Genomic DNA, 19,810 nt, shown 5'->3' with positions numbered 1-19,810 from the left:
CGAATGCAGTAACGAGTTTACTTAATTTTTGCAAATATTTAAAAACAATAATTAACAGTGCAATTTAGGTAAAATTGCAGTGGTAAGTTTCCAACTTATAATTATTACTATATTGAACGTCTCTAAAATAATATGTTAAAAGCCTAAAACAGTAAAATCAATATGTCACTTAAGCGGTAAGAAAAGGGAAATTGTTATGTGTGTTAGGTTGGGAATACTGAATGTGGAATTTTAGACTTACCGCGGATTGGTTTTGTGCAGAAACCAAGCAAATACGCACGATCTCGTACAAAATGTTATGTGATTAATGTTTCAAAATTGTCACTTTGCATAAAATGTTACATGATTTATGTTTCAAAAGTGCCACTAAAATTGTGTCCGATGACTCAGTGATCATCAATATCTTCCAATTCATCTACATGTCGGGGCCCAGGTGAGAAATTTTGTCTTCGTACTTTTCGGACAGTTCTCTTCATGGTTTCTTCCTTTGGCAGGTTCATGTTTGTTTCACTCGAAACATTTCTTGCGTGACGCTGAATAATGACTGCAGGTGATGCATCTGCTGTTCGTGCAGTTTCTTTAATTGCCTCCACGGTTTCAATGGCGTGAATCCTTCCCCAGTTAGGACCATGACTTGGACGTTCAGAAGGGCCTTCAATTACAGATGGTTTATCAGGAGTTAGGGTTATCGTAGCGTTGCATCTTCTGCTCTGGTCGCATCTCCAAACAACACCGGAATCTCGAACTTTATGCCTGGTATACATATACCCTTAATGTATTAGTTCCACAAAGTCTCTAATACTTCGAGTGAATCGAAATTCCCCTTCGTGATGTTCCATCAGTACAATAAATTTGATAATAACAAAAATGAGTAAGAACGTTACCTTAAACTTAAATTTTTTTTTTGCGAAATACTTATATGCGTAACCACGGAAACAGCTTTAAAATTACATTTAAATCTCATTAAAATTTTCCAATAAAACATTAATAAATTATTAAATCTAATCGGTGACGAGAAAGGCGGTGACTAGAAAGAAATCGGTGACAAGAAGGTATAATGACGACATCTCCGGTGACGAAAATTCCTGTAGTCTACCCGTTTATCGGGAAACGCCAGCTACACTGGATGCGCTAAGAGAACAAATCGAAATTTAACGTCATGTACAGCCATCAGACTGGACACTTTTTTTATTGGGTTATTTTACGACGCTGTATCAACATCTAGATTATTTAGCGTCTGAATGAAATGGTGATAATGCCGGTGAAATGAGTCCGGGGTCCAGCACCGAAAGTTACCCAACATTTGCTCGTATTGGGTTGAGGTAACTCAACCACGTAACTTGCCCCGACCGGGATTCGAACCCTGGCCACCTGGTTTCGCGGCCAGACGCGCTGACCGTTACTCCACAGGTGTGGACCTGGACATATTACAGAACTTAGTTCGTGGAGCAGTTCGGCGGTATCGACAGTGTTTGGATGCTGATGGTGGCCACTTCGAACACCTACATTAAGCTACAATTTTCCCAAAAACGAGAGTTTTATCTCAATTTGTTCCAGAGTTACTGATGAACAAACAGTGTATACATTTTTGTTGAGCTACTCTGCAGTTACAAAAAATTTCACAAAAAATTATTTATGCTCGATCATGTCGAAATGTACTAATTATACATCTGGTAGCAGTCCTTTAATGCATGTCATTAAAGTACACCCACTCATTAAAGTACAGGTGTTCAGCCAATGACGAGTCAGCTTTGTACCGTTATAAAACCTCAGCCAATAACAAGTCAGCTTTGTACCGTTATAAAACCGCAAGTATAGATTATTCTCGGATATGCAATCGAAAGAGAATTAGCGAAAAGTCACGGAAGCTGGAAATCCAATATTGTCGCAGAAGGTTATGTTCTGTTACTATAATAAAATTAGCGTTAATTGTAAATAATATTCAAATAAATTCAATTTGTCATCTCGTTTTTCAATGTCTAATTTAATTTCAATGTTACATCAAAGTTAATATTTAGTTTACTCTGTAGGTTCTTATAGGCTGTCAAGGTCAATGTGGACATCTGTTCCTCGGAAAAAATCAATACTTTCGCGTCTGCGCACATCTCACAATTTACGAGGTAATGCTCAAGGTCAGTTAGATACAAATAAAATGAATAATTTCAAGTTAGAAATATGGTCGAGCATAAAAAGTCGTATGAAACTCGCCTATAATGGTAATTAAGAAGCTCGTATAAAAATTATGAAACTCGGTTGCGCTCGTTTCATAAACATCCATACTCGCTTCTTAATTACTATCATTATAGCTTCGTTGCATAATGTACTATTATAGTTTTCCTTTACATATGGAACTTATATTAAAATATACACAACCTATATTACAATATATATTTTCATGTTATACTGGTATCTCATTTTAACCCCAGTAGTTCGATATACAGTATAGTATAAGAAAACTGTAATTTTAAATTCTAGACCTATTATTATATATATATATATATATATATATATAAAACAAACAACTGAATAAATAAATAAATAATTAACTAAGTAAATAAGTAAGTAAATAAATAAAAAATAAAGAAATAAATAAAAAGTAAATAAATAAGTAAAGAGAGAATATCATCGAAATGATAGCCTTCCAAATCTTAGATTTAAAATATCGGCATCCTAATCAATTCAAATGAACAAAAAAGAAAATGTAAACTAATGTTAAAAAAATACATAATGAAATTTTAAAAAAGAATATTCTGCGACAAGATGTGGTGGCTATCAAAACGATAAAAATGTATTGAAAATAAATAATATACATTGAATATTATAAAGATGAATAGAGATGGTGATTGATGATGTTCAATGAAGATTTTAAAATGGTTGATGCAATTGTCTGAAGAGTCTTATCAGGAATCTTTAAGTAAATAAGTAAATAAATAAATAAGTAAATAATCAAGTAAATACACAAGTAAATAAATAAATAAATAAATAAATAAATAAATAAGTAAATAAGTAAGTAAGTAAATAAATAATAAATAAATAAGTAAAGTAAGTAAATTAATAAGTAATAAATAAATAAATAAACAAGTAAATACATAAATAAATAAATAAGTAAATAAATAAATAATAAATAAACAAACAAGTAAATAAATAAATAAACAAGTAAATAAATAAAATGTAATTATGTTATTGTGTAAATGTAGAGAAAGAAAATTCTCTTTCACAATAATCCCATAAAGTGGTTTGTTTCAGTCGTTTTGACAGACAATGGGTGTTGGAAGAAATGACTCCGGCACTGGAGAATTGTGAGGAGGAGTTCCGCCTATGCTTGCATGAGAGGGATTTCATTCTGGGATCCTTCATCTCGCTCAACATCGTCCGCTCAATGCAGCGAAGCCGATTCACCATCCTGGTGCTCTCCAACAACTTCGTTAAGAGCCAGGTACACATAAGTTACAGAGGTCGAGCCCACCCGAGTATTGCGATGCTGCAATAGTGGATTTCGAGATTTTCGCATAAATACTATTTTTCAGTATTTTACATTCCGGTACTCGAAAAGTGGTTTCTGGCATGCTGTCTGTCCGTCCGTTTCTGCACTCTGAATTTCACTATTAAGCACCCATGTGTCATTACCATACAGAAGTAAAGGAACAGCCATTGTTTTATATAATTACTAGCCGTACCCGTGCGCTCCGCTGCACCTGTTAGAAATAAATATAAACTAATTACATAATTAAAATAGGACGTTTGATCCAGGGAACATTCGTGTTTGATAGAAGGATAAATCGTTTAATATGTTACTTAATTTAAATTGTATTTAAATAATTAAAGTGCGGTCATTTTGGTCCAGAAAGCAATCATTTGGTACAATGACAATTCCTTTAACAAGTTTCTTAATTGTTATTACATGCAACCATAGTTTAATGAACATTGACATATCATTTAGTTTTAATGTGTATACTTTATATTACTTGCTATATGTTTCAGAAGTTACTGTAATATTGTAGAATTATGTCCATCTAGAGAAACTACACTTTCCAATGGTGAAATAATATAATTAAACAATTAATTAGCTTCCGATATTACTTCATACAAACACAGAAACATTCTCTGTAGGCTATGTTCAGTAGCTTTCGATTGTTGTTGTCCAAAGCCCCTTATAGACGAAGTCATTTGTTTTTATTTCAGTACAGCGCCTTAGATGGCGTTGTTATTGTAATTTTAAAACTCATTTATCTCATTAAATATCAGTCCTATCAAAATTTTGGATAGAAGAAAACTTATCGGAAATTATTTGTAAAGAAACTTTTGTTATGTAACATTTTTCATGAAAATTAAGAATAAGGGAGATATTTCGATTTACTTCAAGCCCCCTTATAACCCCCCTTTTAAATAAAGTATTTTGATTGCCATATAGCCTAAAATCTAAGTTACAACGAACTTAATTTATATTCCAATTTTCATTTAAATCGGTTCAGCCATTATCGCGTGAAAAGGTAACAAACATCCAGACAGACAGACATACAAACAAAAATTTAAAAAAAGCGATTTTCGGTTTCAGGATGGTTAATTATACATGTTAACACCAATTATTTTTGCAAAATCTAAAATTACCAGACAAATTTTGGCTACAGATTTATTATTAGTATAGATATAGATATTATTGTTTCTTTCTTTGTTTTTCATTTTAATGTCCTATGAATTGTGCCGCATACTTGTTGAAAAAAAACTATGGTTTATTTAACGACGCTCGCAACTGCTGAGGTTATATCGTCGCCGGTGTGCCGGAATTTTGTCCCGCAGGAGTTCTTTTACATGCCACTAAATCTAGTGATATGAGCCTGTCGCATTTAAGCACACTTAAATGCCATTGACCTGGGCCGGGATCGAACCCGCAACCTCGGGCACAGAAGGCCAGCGCTATACCAACTGCGCCACTCAGGGCTACTACCTGTTGAAATTTTTACAATTTTGTATAAATGTTTTTTTTTTTTTTTTTTTTTTTTTTTTTTTTTTTTTTTTTTTTTTTTTTTTTTTTTTTTTTTGTGTTTCAAATCCTGTAGTAAATTCGCAACATATGTAAAGTTTGAGACTTGTTCTATAGTATTATCTTCTAGAATTATTTTTGATATTACAAGTAACTTTCCTTAAAATGCCATCACTTTAGTTTTCTCTTTTCAGATTCTGAAATCACTCTGTTTGCATACTTTGTTTAGGTGATGTAAAGAATATTGTAAGTCTTCTTTTTTGTTTGTAATATATCATCATCATCATCGGCGTATAATAAAATATTAAAACTTTCAATGTTGTTTAATTTGATCTCTTTTTTTTTTAATTCTTCACCGATTTAGGATGAGGTCATTTATGTAGATGTTAAAAAGAGAAGGTGAAATTGTATACCCTTGTCTCATGCCTTTATTTATTAGAATTTCTTCTATTCTTTTCTTTCCGGTGTTTATTACAATTTTAGAGTTATGATATATATTTTGTAATATTATTAAGTGCTGTGGGTAGTCTTGATTTTCCATTATGGTCTATATATTAAATCTGTTTAATCTATCGAAGGCCTTCTCGAAATCAATGAAAGCAACATAAGTTGAATTCTTTTCTTTTCTCAAATATTTGGTGTAATATGAATATACTGTCTGTTGTAGAGCGTCCAGTTCTAAAACCTTCTTCCCCTATGAGAGCTTCTACTTTTACTTTCAGCCTCCAGTAGCTTATCTTTACCAGAAGTAAGAAGTTCGTACCAAAACTGCTACGTTGTGTGAGCTTGGATTATACGTATATACCTACCAAATGAACAGTAGTAACGCGGCTCTCACCGTCAACAAACTAGCAAAACAAACATGTACAGTCGGGTGGTAACCAAACATGTCTTTGTGCCTTACAGTAAGAAATAAAATAGGCAAGTATTATTGTAGGCCTATACAAATATATTTGTTAATTAGAATCTTTGTAATTTTCAATATAAAATTATTTGCGTGTACATGTAAGAATAACAAACAAAATACATAATTATTATAGTATCTAGTCTTGTTAAATTAATAATAATGTACATTTTCAGTTTATCAAAAGAGATACTTTTATGTCTCTGAAAAATATATTTGTACCTTGAAAATACTCCTACATCACAAGACGTAAATGAATAAAATTTAAAATATGACACAGTATGCATTACTGTATCAGCTCTGTGAATCTTACAGTGCATTTCGTATATGGCACATCACACCGCATTAAATCCATACTTATTTTCAAGAATACTCTTCATTTTTGCTTTAATGACTATTGGGACTTCTGCGAATATTTGAACTGTAATATTATTCTTCCACTTCTAGCGGCGTCAATCATTTCTATATTTCTGGAATGCAGCGGAGTGATTGCTGCATGCGGGGTACGAATTAACGGGGGGGGGGGATTCCCCCTGTTGGAAAGTTATTCCCCTCTCACAAATTCATATTAACATTCCTGCCAGGGATAACTTCTATCCTCCTCACAAAATATAAGTGTTTTAAGACAAGTAGGGTAAACATTGGTAATTTCGTGGCAGTGGTTATTTCGTGATACTTTTTCTTTGCTCTTTTGTGAACTAACCAATGGTGTTACGAGATCCAAATTTCCGCCAAGGGATTGCATATGTTGTCCAGCTTCCAGAAACATACAGCTAAGCTTTGTGTGACTATTGTAGTTGCTTCAGTGAGCTTTTATGTTTGGAGAGAGCAAGTTTGCGTCGACTTCTCAGGCATACAAATTTTGTGGATGTTTGTAATTACATTACAGGCTTAATACTAAAGGTAAGCATATGATATTTGGTACAAAGATTTATTGTATCTTCATGAAATTTTAGGAAATGTTTTTGGAATTTTAGATACATCTGTAATCGCCATATAGGCTTAGCTTTACTGATAGAAATCTTAGCTGTTTGAGGCGAAATTTTGTTGAGCATTAAGTGTTACAATTTTTAAAATAGTATAAAATGTATTAGAATAGGAATTTTAGAAATCTGAAGACAAGATGTGATAACAAAAAAGAAAACGGAGACGCAATGGGTTCAGTATAGCTTCTGTTTGATTTGTTATCATGCTAAGTGTCAATGATAAGTGCTAGATGACTTGTAAGAACAGTAACAGAAGATGGAACATGGCTCCACCATTTTGGACCGGAGACAGAGGCAGACAATGGAGTGGCATCATGCAAACTCACCAAAGAAATAGAAATTCAAAAGTACACCTTCGGCAGGAAACGTTATGGCTACTGTGTTTTTCGATTCAGAAGGACTCTTGCTTGTGGACATCATGCCACACGGAACCACCATTAATTCTGACGGGTATGTTGCAACTCTCAAGAACCTTCAAGCTCGACTGAGTCGTGTTCGACGACATCGGGAGAAGCAGGATTTTCTGCTATTGCACGACAACGTACAGCCATATGTCAGTCACAAGACCACAGACCAGATCAGAAAATTCGGATAGACAACACTGAAACAGCCGCCTTACAGTCCTGAACTGGCACCGTGCGATTACCATCTCTTTGGTAAACTGAAGGATCCCTTCGCGGAACGAGGTTAGAAGATGACTCCCTTGTGCACGCTGCTAAAGAGTGGCTCAGACGTGTTGGTCCAGACTTTTACCGTGCTGGTCTACAGGCCCTCGTTCCTAGGTTACGTAAGGCAGTTGAAAAGGACGGGGATTATGTGGAAAAGTGACATTTTGTTCCTAAAGGATGTATCTACATTCTGTGAAAATAGTAAAGCTGTAGGATAAAAATATAATATTTAAACAAATGTTATGCATTACTTTTGGAGTTCCCCTAGTAATATAGGCAGTAGTAAACTCCGTAATAAACGTGTTAAACCCTTCAGGGCAAAGAAGATCCCTTTTCAATTCCAATTTTTACTTTGATTTCATTCTTATTACAGTATGTGTTGATATGTATTTCTATGTTTTCTTGCTATGAATATTAGACGGAATTACTATGTTTGAAGTCTTGTAACAATAAATGAGAATTTCATTTGACTTTAATGAATTTTTCCACAATTCTTCTACCTCTCACGAAATTATCAATGCAATATCACGAAATTACCAAGGTTATCACGAAATAACCAACCTTTCAGCTTAAGTTGTAAAAGTGGTTTTTGGCACATATTCAAGAACGTATCCAATCTTTTATGTCTCCAGATTTGTACAGCAAGTTATCGTCTTTTAGATGAAAAAATCGGAATAAGGATATATTTACACATTTGCATTTTAAATTAGTTTTCATGAAATTATCACGAAATTACCAATGTTTACCCTATACCATCAAGTACAAAGTAAGCAAAGAAAATAATATCACTGGCAAGCTGACAACAATCAATAACTTAGGAATTACACATCTTATCTTAAGCCTGCTCAAGGATATAATAATAATAATAATAATAATAATAATAATAATAATAATAATAATAATAATAATAATAATAATAATAATTCTATGTATGGTATTCTCTATCTAGGATTCTATCCCCCCCCCATCAGAAATCTTAATTCGCATCCTGGCTGTAGGCAATTGTTAGAATGGATATTGGAACATACCAGCATTATACAAAGGTGGAGAAAGAATACAATTATGTCTACTTGAGTCAGATTTTGAAGTACGTAGAACGTTTCTCTTTATTGTTGTATTTTCCATGCAAAGAAAGGTTTCCATACTATATATTGTACTGTTTGTTTTGTCAACTGTCCGAAGAAAGGTCTGAACCTCACAAGTGGTACCAGTAAGACACCACTTGTCAGGCAACTAAGCCAGAAGATGAGGTAGGGTGGCTTGTTCCTTTCCCCCTCCATTGCATTTATCGCCCATTACCTATATAGGCCTACTATATATTTATAGTACAGTAATTTCGTAGCAGTGTCCCTGAACTAATATTCGTTTTGTAGATAATATTTCCACATGACATAATTTCCAGTACATTTTTCTCCATTTCTTGATTTATGATTATCAGTAAACCTTGAAGTAGCCTACTACATTCAACTTCGTGTGACTGGAAGATTTAAATTCTGCTATGTTAATGAAAACCACTCACTAAACTGCACAATTCCACTGCGAACATTAGTACATAATGAAACTGCATCTCTACTGTGCATATTGCTGTAATGTAGTTACAAAAATCATCCATCTGCACTTGCGGATATACTTTGAGTTGTTTATGTGAACAGAGTATACCATACACAGAAGACAGCTAGCGTACAGAGCGACGTGATCTATACGCGTGGCTGGACTTAACCTGAAAACTAATAATAATTTAATAATAATAATAACAATAATAATAATAATAATTTAATAGTAACAATAGTTTAATAATAATATTTATTTATGCCTTTATGTATTTATTTATGTATGTACTCATTTATTGAATTATTTATTCATTTGTTGATTTACTTACTCATTTATTTACTCATTTACTCATTTATTTACTCATTTACTCATTTATTTACTCATTTACTCACTTATTTATTTACTCATTTACTCACTTATTTATTTACACATTTACTCACTTTTACTCATTTACTCACTTATTTATTTACTCATTTACTCACTTATTTATTTACTCATTACTCATTTATTTACTCACTCACTTATTTATTTACTCACTCACTTATTTATTTACTCACTCATTTATTTATTCACTCACTTATTTATTTACTCACTCACTTGTTTATTTACTCACTCATTTATTTACTCACTCACTTATTTATTTACTCACTCATTTATTTACTCACTCACTTATTTATTTACTCACTCACTTATTTATTTACTCACTCACTTATTTATTTACTCACTCACTTATTTACTCACTCACTTATTTATTTACTCACTCACTTATTTACTCACTCACTCACTTATTTACTCACTCACTTATTTACTCACTCACTTATTTACTCACTCATTTATTTACTCACTCACTTATTTATTTACTCACTCATTTATTTACTCACTCATTTACTCCCTTACTTATTTACTCACTTATTTACTTACTTACTTATTTACTTACTTATTTACTTACTTACTTATTTACTTACTTATTTACTTATTTATTTATTTATTTATTTATACTGGCAGCGTTAAGGCCATAGGGCCTTCTCTTACACTCTACCAGGTCACAAAGTCTACAAACAGTGAAAATTTAATAAAACGTTAATTAACAGAATTCTAACATATTACAAAAAAATAATAGCATAACAAAATCGGCACTAAACAACATGAAAATAATACCATAATAGAAAAAAGAAAGTAAAATACAGATCTAAAGATTGGAATATAATAAAAGCAACTCACTACAGTTAATAGGGAAAACGTAAGGAAGAATACAACAAATGGAATGTAATAGAATAATAATAAAAAAGAAGAAAAAACGAAAATTAAATAAAATCCACAATAAAAAGGGTATGATAATAAATTATCGCAGAGAGAAGGGCTTATATTTAAAGGAATGTGAATTGAAAAAGTGCAATTTTAGTTTATTTTTGAAACTAGATGATATCCAACAGTCTCTGACTAAGTTTTGGTACGAACTTCCTAGCCCTATCTCGACATACTCTTACCAGATGTTGTCTAATAGTCCCAGTTCGCTTGTTGCATATCTCACTTCATGGAAACCATCCAGGAACTGTCTCATTTTCAGAAAAAATGGTAGCTACCGAAAATGATTAAAAGTTCTGTGCAGCATTCGGGGCGATACCCATATTCACTATTTCACAACGATCTTATTCGAAACTGTTCTCTTATTCGATGTTATTTCATACACAGTCTATTTCATTTCAGTGGTGTCGCTGGGAAATGGAGATGGCGAATCACAAGGTGTTCGAGACTGGCCGTGAGTTCCTCATATTGGTGGAGCTTGAACGCCTGGACCAAAAGATCGTGCCTGCTCATCTGAGGTAGGCTACCCATTATTATACATGGACATCAGTTTATTTTTACTAACATTTCTAATATTAACCTGGCTATACCTTTGGATCAACGGCTGAGAACCGGAAACACCGTTTGCTACTCTCTTCCACGACTGGAGTTCGATGATACTGGCGTAATATACAAACAAATCACTTTACTAGGTATAGGAGGGAAGAAAAGTAGTTCATCCATTTACATAAACTAGGAAATATCACGCTTTTGAGTTTGATAATTTTCAACAGATTTTGTTTAATTAAAATACAGTGCAGTATTAACAATGAGTGTTTTTACTCACGAACTGAGCTGTCCATGCGGACGTATTCATTATGCAGTGTATACGAGTATTATACCGTCTACAGCACATTAGCGTACAATATAGAGAGTGAAGTTAAATTGAAAAAATAATCATAATATGGATATTTAAACACATTTTTCAAAATGGTGGCCGTTCATTTCGATACAGGCTTCAGTTCTAATGTGTGTAATTCCAATTACCAGTTTCGTCCTTCGTACTAGTAACTCATGTTGAAGAAATTCTGTACCTACTCTGTAAAAGAGTACCTTACGTACTGTAAATTCAATTTTCACTTCTGCTCGATCCGAAAAGATAAATTACTCAGACGTGCTATCTACTGTCCGTCCAAATGGTTGTTATGTCGCAGGATCGTAGAAAGGGAGGAAATCACGTGACAGTTAATTACTTAACGAGGCCCTTTTATTTAAGTTATTTTAAACAGTTGTGTGGGTATAATATTACGTAGACGTCCAATTCCTAACAGAAATTAATGTTCTCAGAAAAGAGCTAAGACAGTCCAGCCACTAGCCTTTACAGAGAGGCGAATAGAAGCAGGTGGGGAAAACCGGAACGCGACGTAGGCAAATGGACGACAGTACCTGTGCGAAAATGATGCAATATTGAAAGCTCTTTCGTCACTGGAAAACGCGAACATATTTTTGGAACGTACTGTTTTCTACGACACTAAGGCTACTATGACTGTATATGCGGTCTTGTATCTGTGTGGACGACGCACGGTTGAACTTCATTAGTAGAAGGGGTGGGAGTGACGTACATTCAAAAACTCAGGTACAATAAAAAATGAAGTAAAAATAAAATGATGTCCCTGTACAATCGCCGTGATCATACAGTAACTCTATTTTAGTCCCTGCAGTTGTGTGATCTAGACCGTTAGTCTTGTCACACAAGCGGTCCGGTTTTGAGTCGCAGTCAGGCCAGAGATCTTTCGTTGGAAAATTCATAGTAGAACTTGTGGCGGACAAAATCGCACTTGGGATTTTTCCCGGGGTTCTCTCGTTTCCCTAGGTTAGAAATCAACATCATTGCGTAACATCTCTATATCATTACCATTTTATAGGTTTCCATAACCGGCCGACGAGTCCTGGAGGCCGAGTGGGATTGGTTGCTTTGAAATCTGGTTAGTCAGCAAACTTCAGCGGAGTCAGTGTGTGGATTCGAAATGCACCTAGCTAGAGGGGGGTTAGTACAATAAATCAGTAATGATCGCAATGATGGATTGCTTATAAATACTTATACTAACCACCACTCAGTAACAAAACAGAAAATAAAAGTGACAGGGAATTTGAGGAAATCCGTCTGATTTACAATAATAATAATAATAATAATAATAATAATAATAATAATAATAATAATAATAATAATAATAATAATATTTATTTATTTATTTATTGCTACTTTTATCATCCAGTCTGCTGTAAAAAATCTGAAAGTTAGAATTTATAAAACAGTTATATTACCGGTTGTTCTTTATGGTTGTGAAACTTGGACTCTCACTTTGAGAGAGGAACATAGGTTAAGGGTGTTTGAGAATAAGGTGCTTCGGAAAATATTTGGGGCTAAAAGGGATGAAGTTACAGGAGAATGGAGGAAGTTACACAACACAGAACTGCATGCATTTTATTCTTCACCTGACATAATTAGGAACATTAAATCCAGACGTTTGAGATGAGCAGGCATGTAGCACGTATGGGCGAATCCAGAAATGCATATAGAGTGTTAGTTGGGAGGCCGGAGGGAAAAAGACCTTTGGGGAGACCGAGACGTAGATGGGAAGATAATATTAAAATGGATTTGAGGGAGGTGGGATATGATGATAGAGACTGGTTTGATCTTGCTCAGGATAGGGACCAATGGCGGGCTTATGTGAGGGCGGCAATGAACCTCTGGACTCCTTAAAAGCCAGTAAGTAAGTAAGTAAGTAAGTAAGTAAGTAAGTAAGTAAGTAAGTAAGTAAGTAAGTAAGTAAGTCAGTCAGTAAGTAATAGGTGGGCCTATTATTCATTGCTAAAACAAAGATGTTACATATTTATATATTACTAGTGGCTTGTGCAGCAAATGCTGCTGCAAACTAAGTTCGTTAGACGTTCAAATAAAAATTTTTTAGATTTATTTTCAATGAAGAATACTTGTCTTTTTGATAGTTATTTGCTTCCACAATAATGAAACATACTCTCTCTGAATGGATTTTTTAGGCCAAATACTTTTTCTTGAACCTATCCAACTTCAGTTTTTGAGTTTCAACGCGAAAACGCAAGTATCAATGTCAGGACGATAGCAGTAGCAATTTCAGGTCATTGTGGATTGTAGGCAAAAGTTAAAAAAAGTCTAAGCTTTCGAACAATAGCATTTTCGTATAGCTGCTGCATGTAGAACTTGAAATGTAGAGCGTAAAATCATTTTATCCTACTAAGAGATCTTGCTGAAATGATCTGGAGACTACAAAATTTTCTAGGCCTCTTATTTTATCAGCAAGTAATACCTTTTGATCTTTCTTTAGGAACTGTAATTTTTGCGCTCTCTCAAGCCAATACTGAAGACAATGACACATATCAATATCTATACTACGCCGCCATTAAGTATATGAAAAAGACCCAACCCCACTGGGTTAATAAGTATAAAAATATTTGATTTTTAATAACAATATTATTATCTTACTTAAGTTTTGTAGTTTTATATATAGCAGTCACTCAGTAAATTATAGAAATGAAGATCTAAATTAAGATATTCTCTACATTTACTTACATAACCTCAAAACGTTTCACTTCATGTCATCAATATAGCATCAATATTATGCACAATTAATGAAAAACAGACGCATCATGATACTAACTATAATACTATTTAATTTCTAATGGTAATAATGTCATCAAACCACCTCAAGTTTCGTAGATTTGAATATAAAATACACAGATGTACTCAGAAAATTATACAATGCAGAATCAGTTTTTAATAACAAATTGAATTGAGCTCTAAATATGTCGGCAATCCTGCAGGTCATGGCCTTCGTGTAATAGCCTATTGTTTATTGTAGTGTGTGTTTTCTTCTGAAATTCAATCAAGTCGGCCGTGATTCAATAAAATTAGTTCTCAAAACTGACAACAGATGGATTTTGGAAAATAGGAAAATTATGTAGGAAAATTGACATTTCACTGAAAACTACTACTTTTCCGAAAAACTTTGGGTTCCAAGCTTCAAAATGAGGGGCCATTTATTAAAATCCGTTCAGCCGTTTTCCCGTAATTTCCATTACCAGTTCAAATTATATATATAGATATAATCACTGTAGCATCATCAGAAAGAGTACATATTTGTGCTGAGGGGGCATTCCATAACATTTTAAGATATTTCATTAATTAAAAAACAAAAAAGTAAAAAGAGGAAAAGAAAACACAGATATTACAGTAAATGGGACTATTTTATATTTTCTCCCTAAACAATAATCTTTCAATTGATTTTTAAAATAAGGAGCATTAGCAAATTGAATGTTTAATAATTTAGCTGTTATCTTATTACAGAGCCTTGGATCGAAGTTGCTACTGAGATTATAAGCTACAATTGTGGTACCGGTACATTAAAGTTCTGTCAAGCATAAGTTGTCTCATCTTTCAGTCTTATATTTAAGTGAATACAAATTAAATATATTTCGGTTCTTATAATGAAATTCAATAAGACATTGTTATAAATTTGATGGATATCAAATACTTTAAATTCAGAAGACAACAGTTCTGAGGGATAATCAAGAGGCTTATTAGGGCATATTTTTATTATTCTTCTCTGTAGCAGTGTTATTGGCATGAGGGAGGTACTAAAAGCACTACCCCATCCTATACCATACTGTAATGCGAGGTAAATAAGTCGTAAACTATGGATAGGCAAATAATTTCGTAGGATAATAAGATAATGAATAATTTTCCTTACTTTACTGCAAAGAAAAAGGACATGTTTATTCCAACGTAAGTGTCGGTCGATTATTATTCCGAGATACTTAACTTGAGAAGATTCAAATAACTCCTAAACAAGGAATATATATACAGAGACACACACACATTGATTACTTTTTAGGAAATGAAAAAGTATGAGATGGACTTAGAAAAGATTCACATGAAACTTAGAAAAGATTCACATGAAACTTTTCTAACGTGGAAAAATTTATCTGAATGACACATTTTGGTAACAACTGGTGTGATCGAGAAGGGCCAATTGTATGACCTCCAAATTCCCCACACCTGATACCACCCGATTTCTTTCTCTGGGGTTTCGTGAAGAATGATACGTATGATCTTCAGAGGAAAGATTTTCTCAGCTTTTGAGAAAGTTACTCCTGAGATGTTAGACCACACATGGAAGGAATTAGCCTCAAGATATGAACTGTGTCGTGTTCACATTGATGGGCACGTTGAGATCTAATTTGATCAAAACTTCCATTCTTCTAGAATGCATGTACAAATTGTTTAACAATAAATAGCAACAGTTCCCATTTTATCACGTTTTTATTTTATGTCTTTCCAAAAGGATCACCTTGTATATTGCTACATTATTATTATTATTATTATTATTATTATTATTATTATTATTATTATTATTATTATTATTATTATTATTATTATTATTATTACTAGTGGCTTGTGCAACAAATGCTGAAAACTAAGTCCATAAGAAGTTCAAATAAAAATTGTTCAGATTTATTTTCATTGAAGAATACCAGACATTTTGAAAGTTATTTGCTCCCATTATAATGAAACATACTCCCTCTGAATGTATTTTTTTATATCAAATACTTTTCCTTGAACCTATTCGTCTTCAGTTCTTGAGTTTCAATGCGAAATCGCAAGTAACAATGTCAGGACGATCAGCTAGTTTTTCACATGGATGTAATGCAGTAGCTATTTCAGGTCATTGCAAATTGTAGGTGAAAGTTAAGAAAATGTAAGGTTTGCCATGCTTTGAACAAAAGACTTAGCTGCATGTTTCGTGAACTACCCTGAAATGTAGAGGGCAGAATTACTTTTTCCTACTAAGCCATCTTGCTGAGGTGATCAAACGACTACAAAGTCTTGTAGGTCTCTTATTTTATCAGTAAGTAATGCTTTTTTATCTTTTCTTAGGAATTGTAATTTTTGCGCTTCCTCCAGACTGACCTACCAAATATTACTCGATTAATTTGTGTAACAATGAATGTTATACAGTATATTTTCAGTAATATAGGCTGTTGTGAGGAACCTATTGCTGAGATGCGGAAAATGAGGCGAATGATATGCCAGAGTTGTAGAATCTTATATGCGCCCTAAATAAAATTGTTCATCATAAATCGTTAGCACATTCAATGTTTCATTTATTGCTGGTTGCGGGAAATAAACTTACTCATCATGGCAGCAAGAAGTGAAATGGCCTGCTATTTTCCCTACAACGAAATATGCTTGGCAGTAATCACAAATCTAATCGATTAAACCAAAGAAATATGAAATTAATTTTGATGTAGTTTAAAGACGCAGCTAAAATAGAAAGCATGACTCAATTACTACCAAAGAAAATTAGAGAATCAGACATATAAATATCTATATCACAGCGCCATTAAATATATGAAACAGACTTACACCACTTGATTAATAACTATAAAAGTATTTCATTTTTAATAATAAAATTGTTACTTTACGTAAGTTTTATAGTTTTCAGTAACATATACTGTATATAGCCGTTACTTAGTAAATTATTATAGAAATGAAGATCAAATATAAAATATTATTTCACTGCGTCTACTTATATAAAACTCCAAAAACTTTTACTTTCATATCTCAATATAGCATTATGTGTTGCATTAACTATAATAATATTTCACTTTTAATGGCATTGTCATCAAACATTCTTAAGTTTTGTAGATCGTAATATCCAATACACAGCTGTACTCGGAAAACTATAGACCAGAGAATCAGACCTATAATAGTAATATACGTTACAAGAGCGGTATGTTGACGTTTTCATGGTCGAGGAAAAGATTGAAAAAGCGAAACGTAGTTGAGCTTTTTTAATTTCCGAGAACATGAAAACAAACATACCACTCGTGTATCGTACATTATTTTGTGCGAAGATCGTTTATTACATACCTGAAAGACGAATTTCTAATTAGTTGCAATGAAATCTCCATCTTGGTTTCTGTTTAATGACGGCAACTTCGGAAAACCAAAATATCTTTCTTCAACATTGTTGCTATAAAATGTTTCTGTGTTTACTATACTCCAGCAGGCCGTGATATACGTCTGTCTTTTTTTCCCCCCAGTCTATAAATGCGAACTTAAAACAAACGGTAAGGTTATGTAATGATTTATTTTTCATTTTAATATTTTAACAATATTATTTATATAACATATTGCAGTAATAACATCGGCATCTGGAATCTTATTGATTTTTTCACGGCTTCCTTAATGTTACTTGTATCAGGAATGCAATAAGTTTCGTGGAGTAGTAGCCTAGACTTTACTTAACTTTTGCAAATATTTAAAAACAATAATTAACATTGCAATTTAGGTGAAATTGCAGTGGTAAGTTTCCAATTTATAATTATTACTATGTTAAACGTCTCTAAAAATAATATGTTAAAAGCCTAAAGCAGTAAAATGAATGTCGCGCTTAAGCGGTAAGAAGAGGGAAATTGTTATGTGTGTTACGTTGGGAATACTGAATGTGGTATTTCACACTTACCGCGTATTGGTTCTGTGCGGAAAACAAGCAAATACGCACGATCTCGCACAAAATATATTTTATACGTTATCAAAAAATTACACAAATGAAAATCGACATACTGGCATTATGATGTGAAAGAATCTGAGCCATCTGAACTCTAAATATGTCAGCAATCCTGCCTTCGTGTTTTAATGTTTATTGTAGGTGTGTTTTGTTTTATTCTGAAATGCAATTCATTAGTTCTCAAAACTGACGAAAGATGGATTTTGGAAAATAGGAAAATGATGTAGGAAATGACGAAAGATGGATTTTGGAAAATAGGAAAATGATGCGGGAAAATTGACATTTCACTGAGGACTACTATTTTTCTGAAAAACTTTGGGTTCCAAGCTTCACAATGAGGGGTCATTTATTAAAATCCGTTCAGCCGTTTTCCCGTAATTTCCATTACCAATTCAAATTATATATATATAGATTATTATTATTATTATTATTATTATTATTATTATTATTATTATTATTATTATTATTATTATTATTATTATATAGGTATAATTAATTATGATATATTATTGAACTAAAATGAAAAGAACATTCTGAAAGTAGTTCCCTAATTTTCTTAGACAGTGAATATTTTATTTATTTATTGACAGGTTGCTGATGGACACGCGCACCTATCTGGAGTGGCCGGAGAGAGATGCCGATGCCACAGAGGCGTGGAAGCGGCTGAGGGCCTGCCTGGGGAAGAGCCTCCATCTGCAGGAGGACGAGGATTCGACATTGCAGGAGGATCAGGGTTTTGAAGAACTCAGCCTCTAAACTGTTTCCTTCTTTACTGGAAGACTGAATAAAAATAAAGTAACAAAAAACAACATACCAGTACATCAATATCAAAATAAACATAGTATTTATTAAAAGACTACGAGTATTGATTATTCCTTGCACAGAATCAATCACGCGCACTTGTATCGAATGATGATATCCAGTGTAGGAAGATTTAAACCCCGTACTATAGCGAGTCCCAGCGAACATTCCTCGTGTTTCTATCTACCGACCAACGAAAGCTAACGCCGCACATTGTGCAATTTGCGCCATCTAGCTGGACAAAAATCCAATTTTCGACTTTCTGATCTCGACACAAATGCGTATTAATTTGTGGTTTTCACTGTACAAAGAATGTTAGGATTAGAGATGAACAACGAGCGAGAATGCAAGACTAACAGCGCCCACAAAACCGAAAACCCGCCCGACAGTATTGCCTGTCGTTGACTGCTTGTAAGCAAACGTTCAAGACATCGAGACTTCGGGAGTGATCAACTCTCGTACGTCAAGCAACCTTGAATCGTCACAGTTGTTTATACGAAACTGAACTTTTATCTGTTTTGGCAACTGTTATATAACCTATATAAAAACAATTAAGTAGCCTATTTGAAACATCATCTCTGCTTCTCAGTGTAGTAATCTGTTCCTCAACCTTTATTTAATTACTAGGCCCTTATTAAAAGACTAGGAAATTTGTTTTTCGCATGTTTGAGATCAAGTATACAATCTCGTGTAAAAAAAATTAACGTTTTATTTAACGCTATCTTTTATGTTTCTTAGAAATTCAAATTTATTTTAGAATTTTTTTATTTATATAACCATAGATAATAATTATGATAGTAGAACTAGAACATTTTGATAAATGTGATACTGTTTTCTTTTATCTTTTTGTATCAATTAAACATCTCTAATGTTGTAGGCCTAGTTACGAAATCAGACAATTATTTGAGAATATATCTATGGTGTGCGGTAAAAAGTATATAGATAAGATGGTGGTTTCGAGTTATGATCTCCATGTGAATACAAAAAGAATATACTTCTTCAGATGTTATAAAAGACACATTATA

At 33.1% G+C, this 19,810-nt stretch overlaps 1 protein-coding gene across 1 annotated transcript in view; it reads left to right on the top strand.

Annotated features, from left to right (window-relative positions):
* LOC138706573 (toll-like receptor 2) overlaps positions 1-18,841 on the top strand; it is a 42,322-nt gene extending 23,481 nt beyond the window's left edge. The window contains exons 4-6 of the mRNA XM_069836056.1: positions 3,247-3,436; positions 10,798-10,913; positions 18,575-18,841. Coding sequence (XP_069692157.1) covers positions 3,247-3,436; positions 10,798-10,913; positions 18,575-18,740 — 472 coding nt within the window. The 3' untranslated portion in view covers positions 18,741-18,841. The remainder of the gene's footprint in view (positions 1-3,246; positions 3,437-10,797; positions 10,914-18,574) is intronic.
* Positions 18,842-19,810: the final 969 nt, after the last annotated feature.

This window comes from Periplaneta americana, chromosome 9 (genome assembly GCF_040183065.1).
Source record: "Periplaneta americana isolate PAMFEO1 chromosome 9, P.americana_PAMFEO1_priV1, whole genome shotgun sequence".
NCBI lineage: Eukaryota > Metazoa > Arthropoda > Insecta > Blattodea > Blattidae > Periplaneta > Periplaneta americana.
This window is presented reverse-complemented; position numbering and strand designations above follow the sequence as displayed.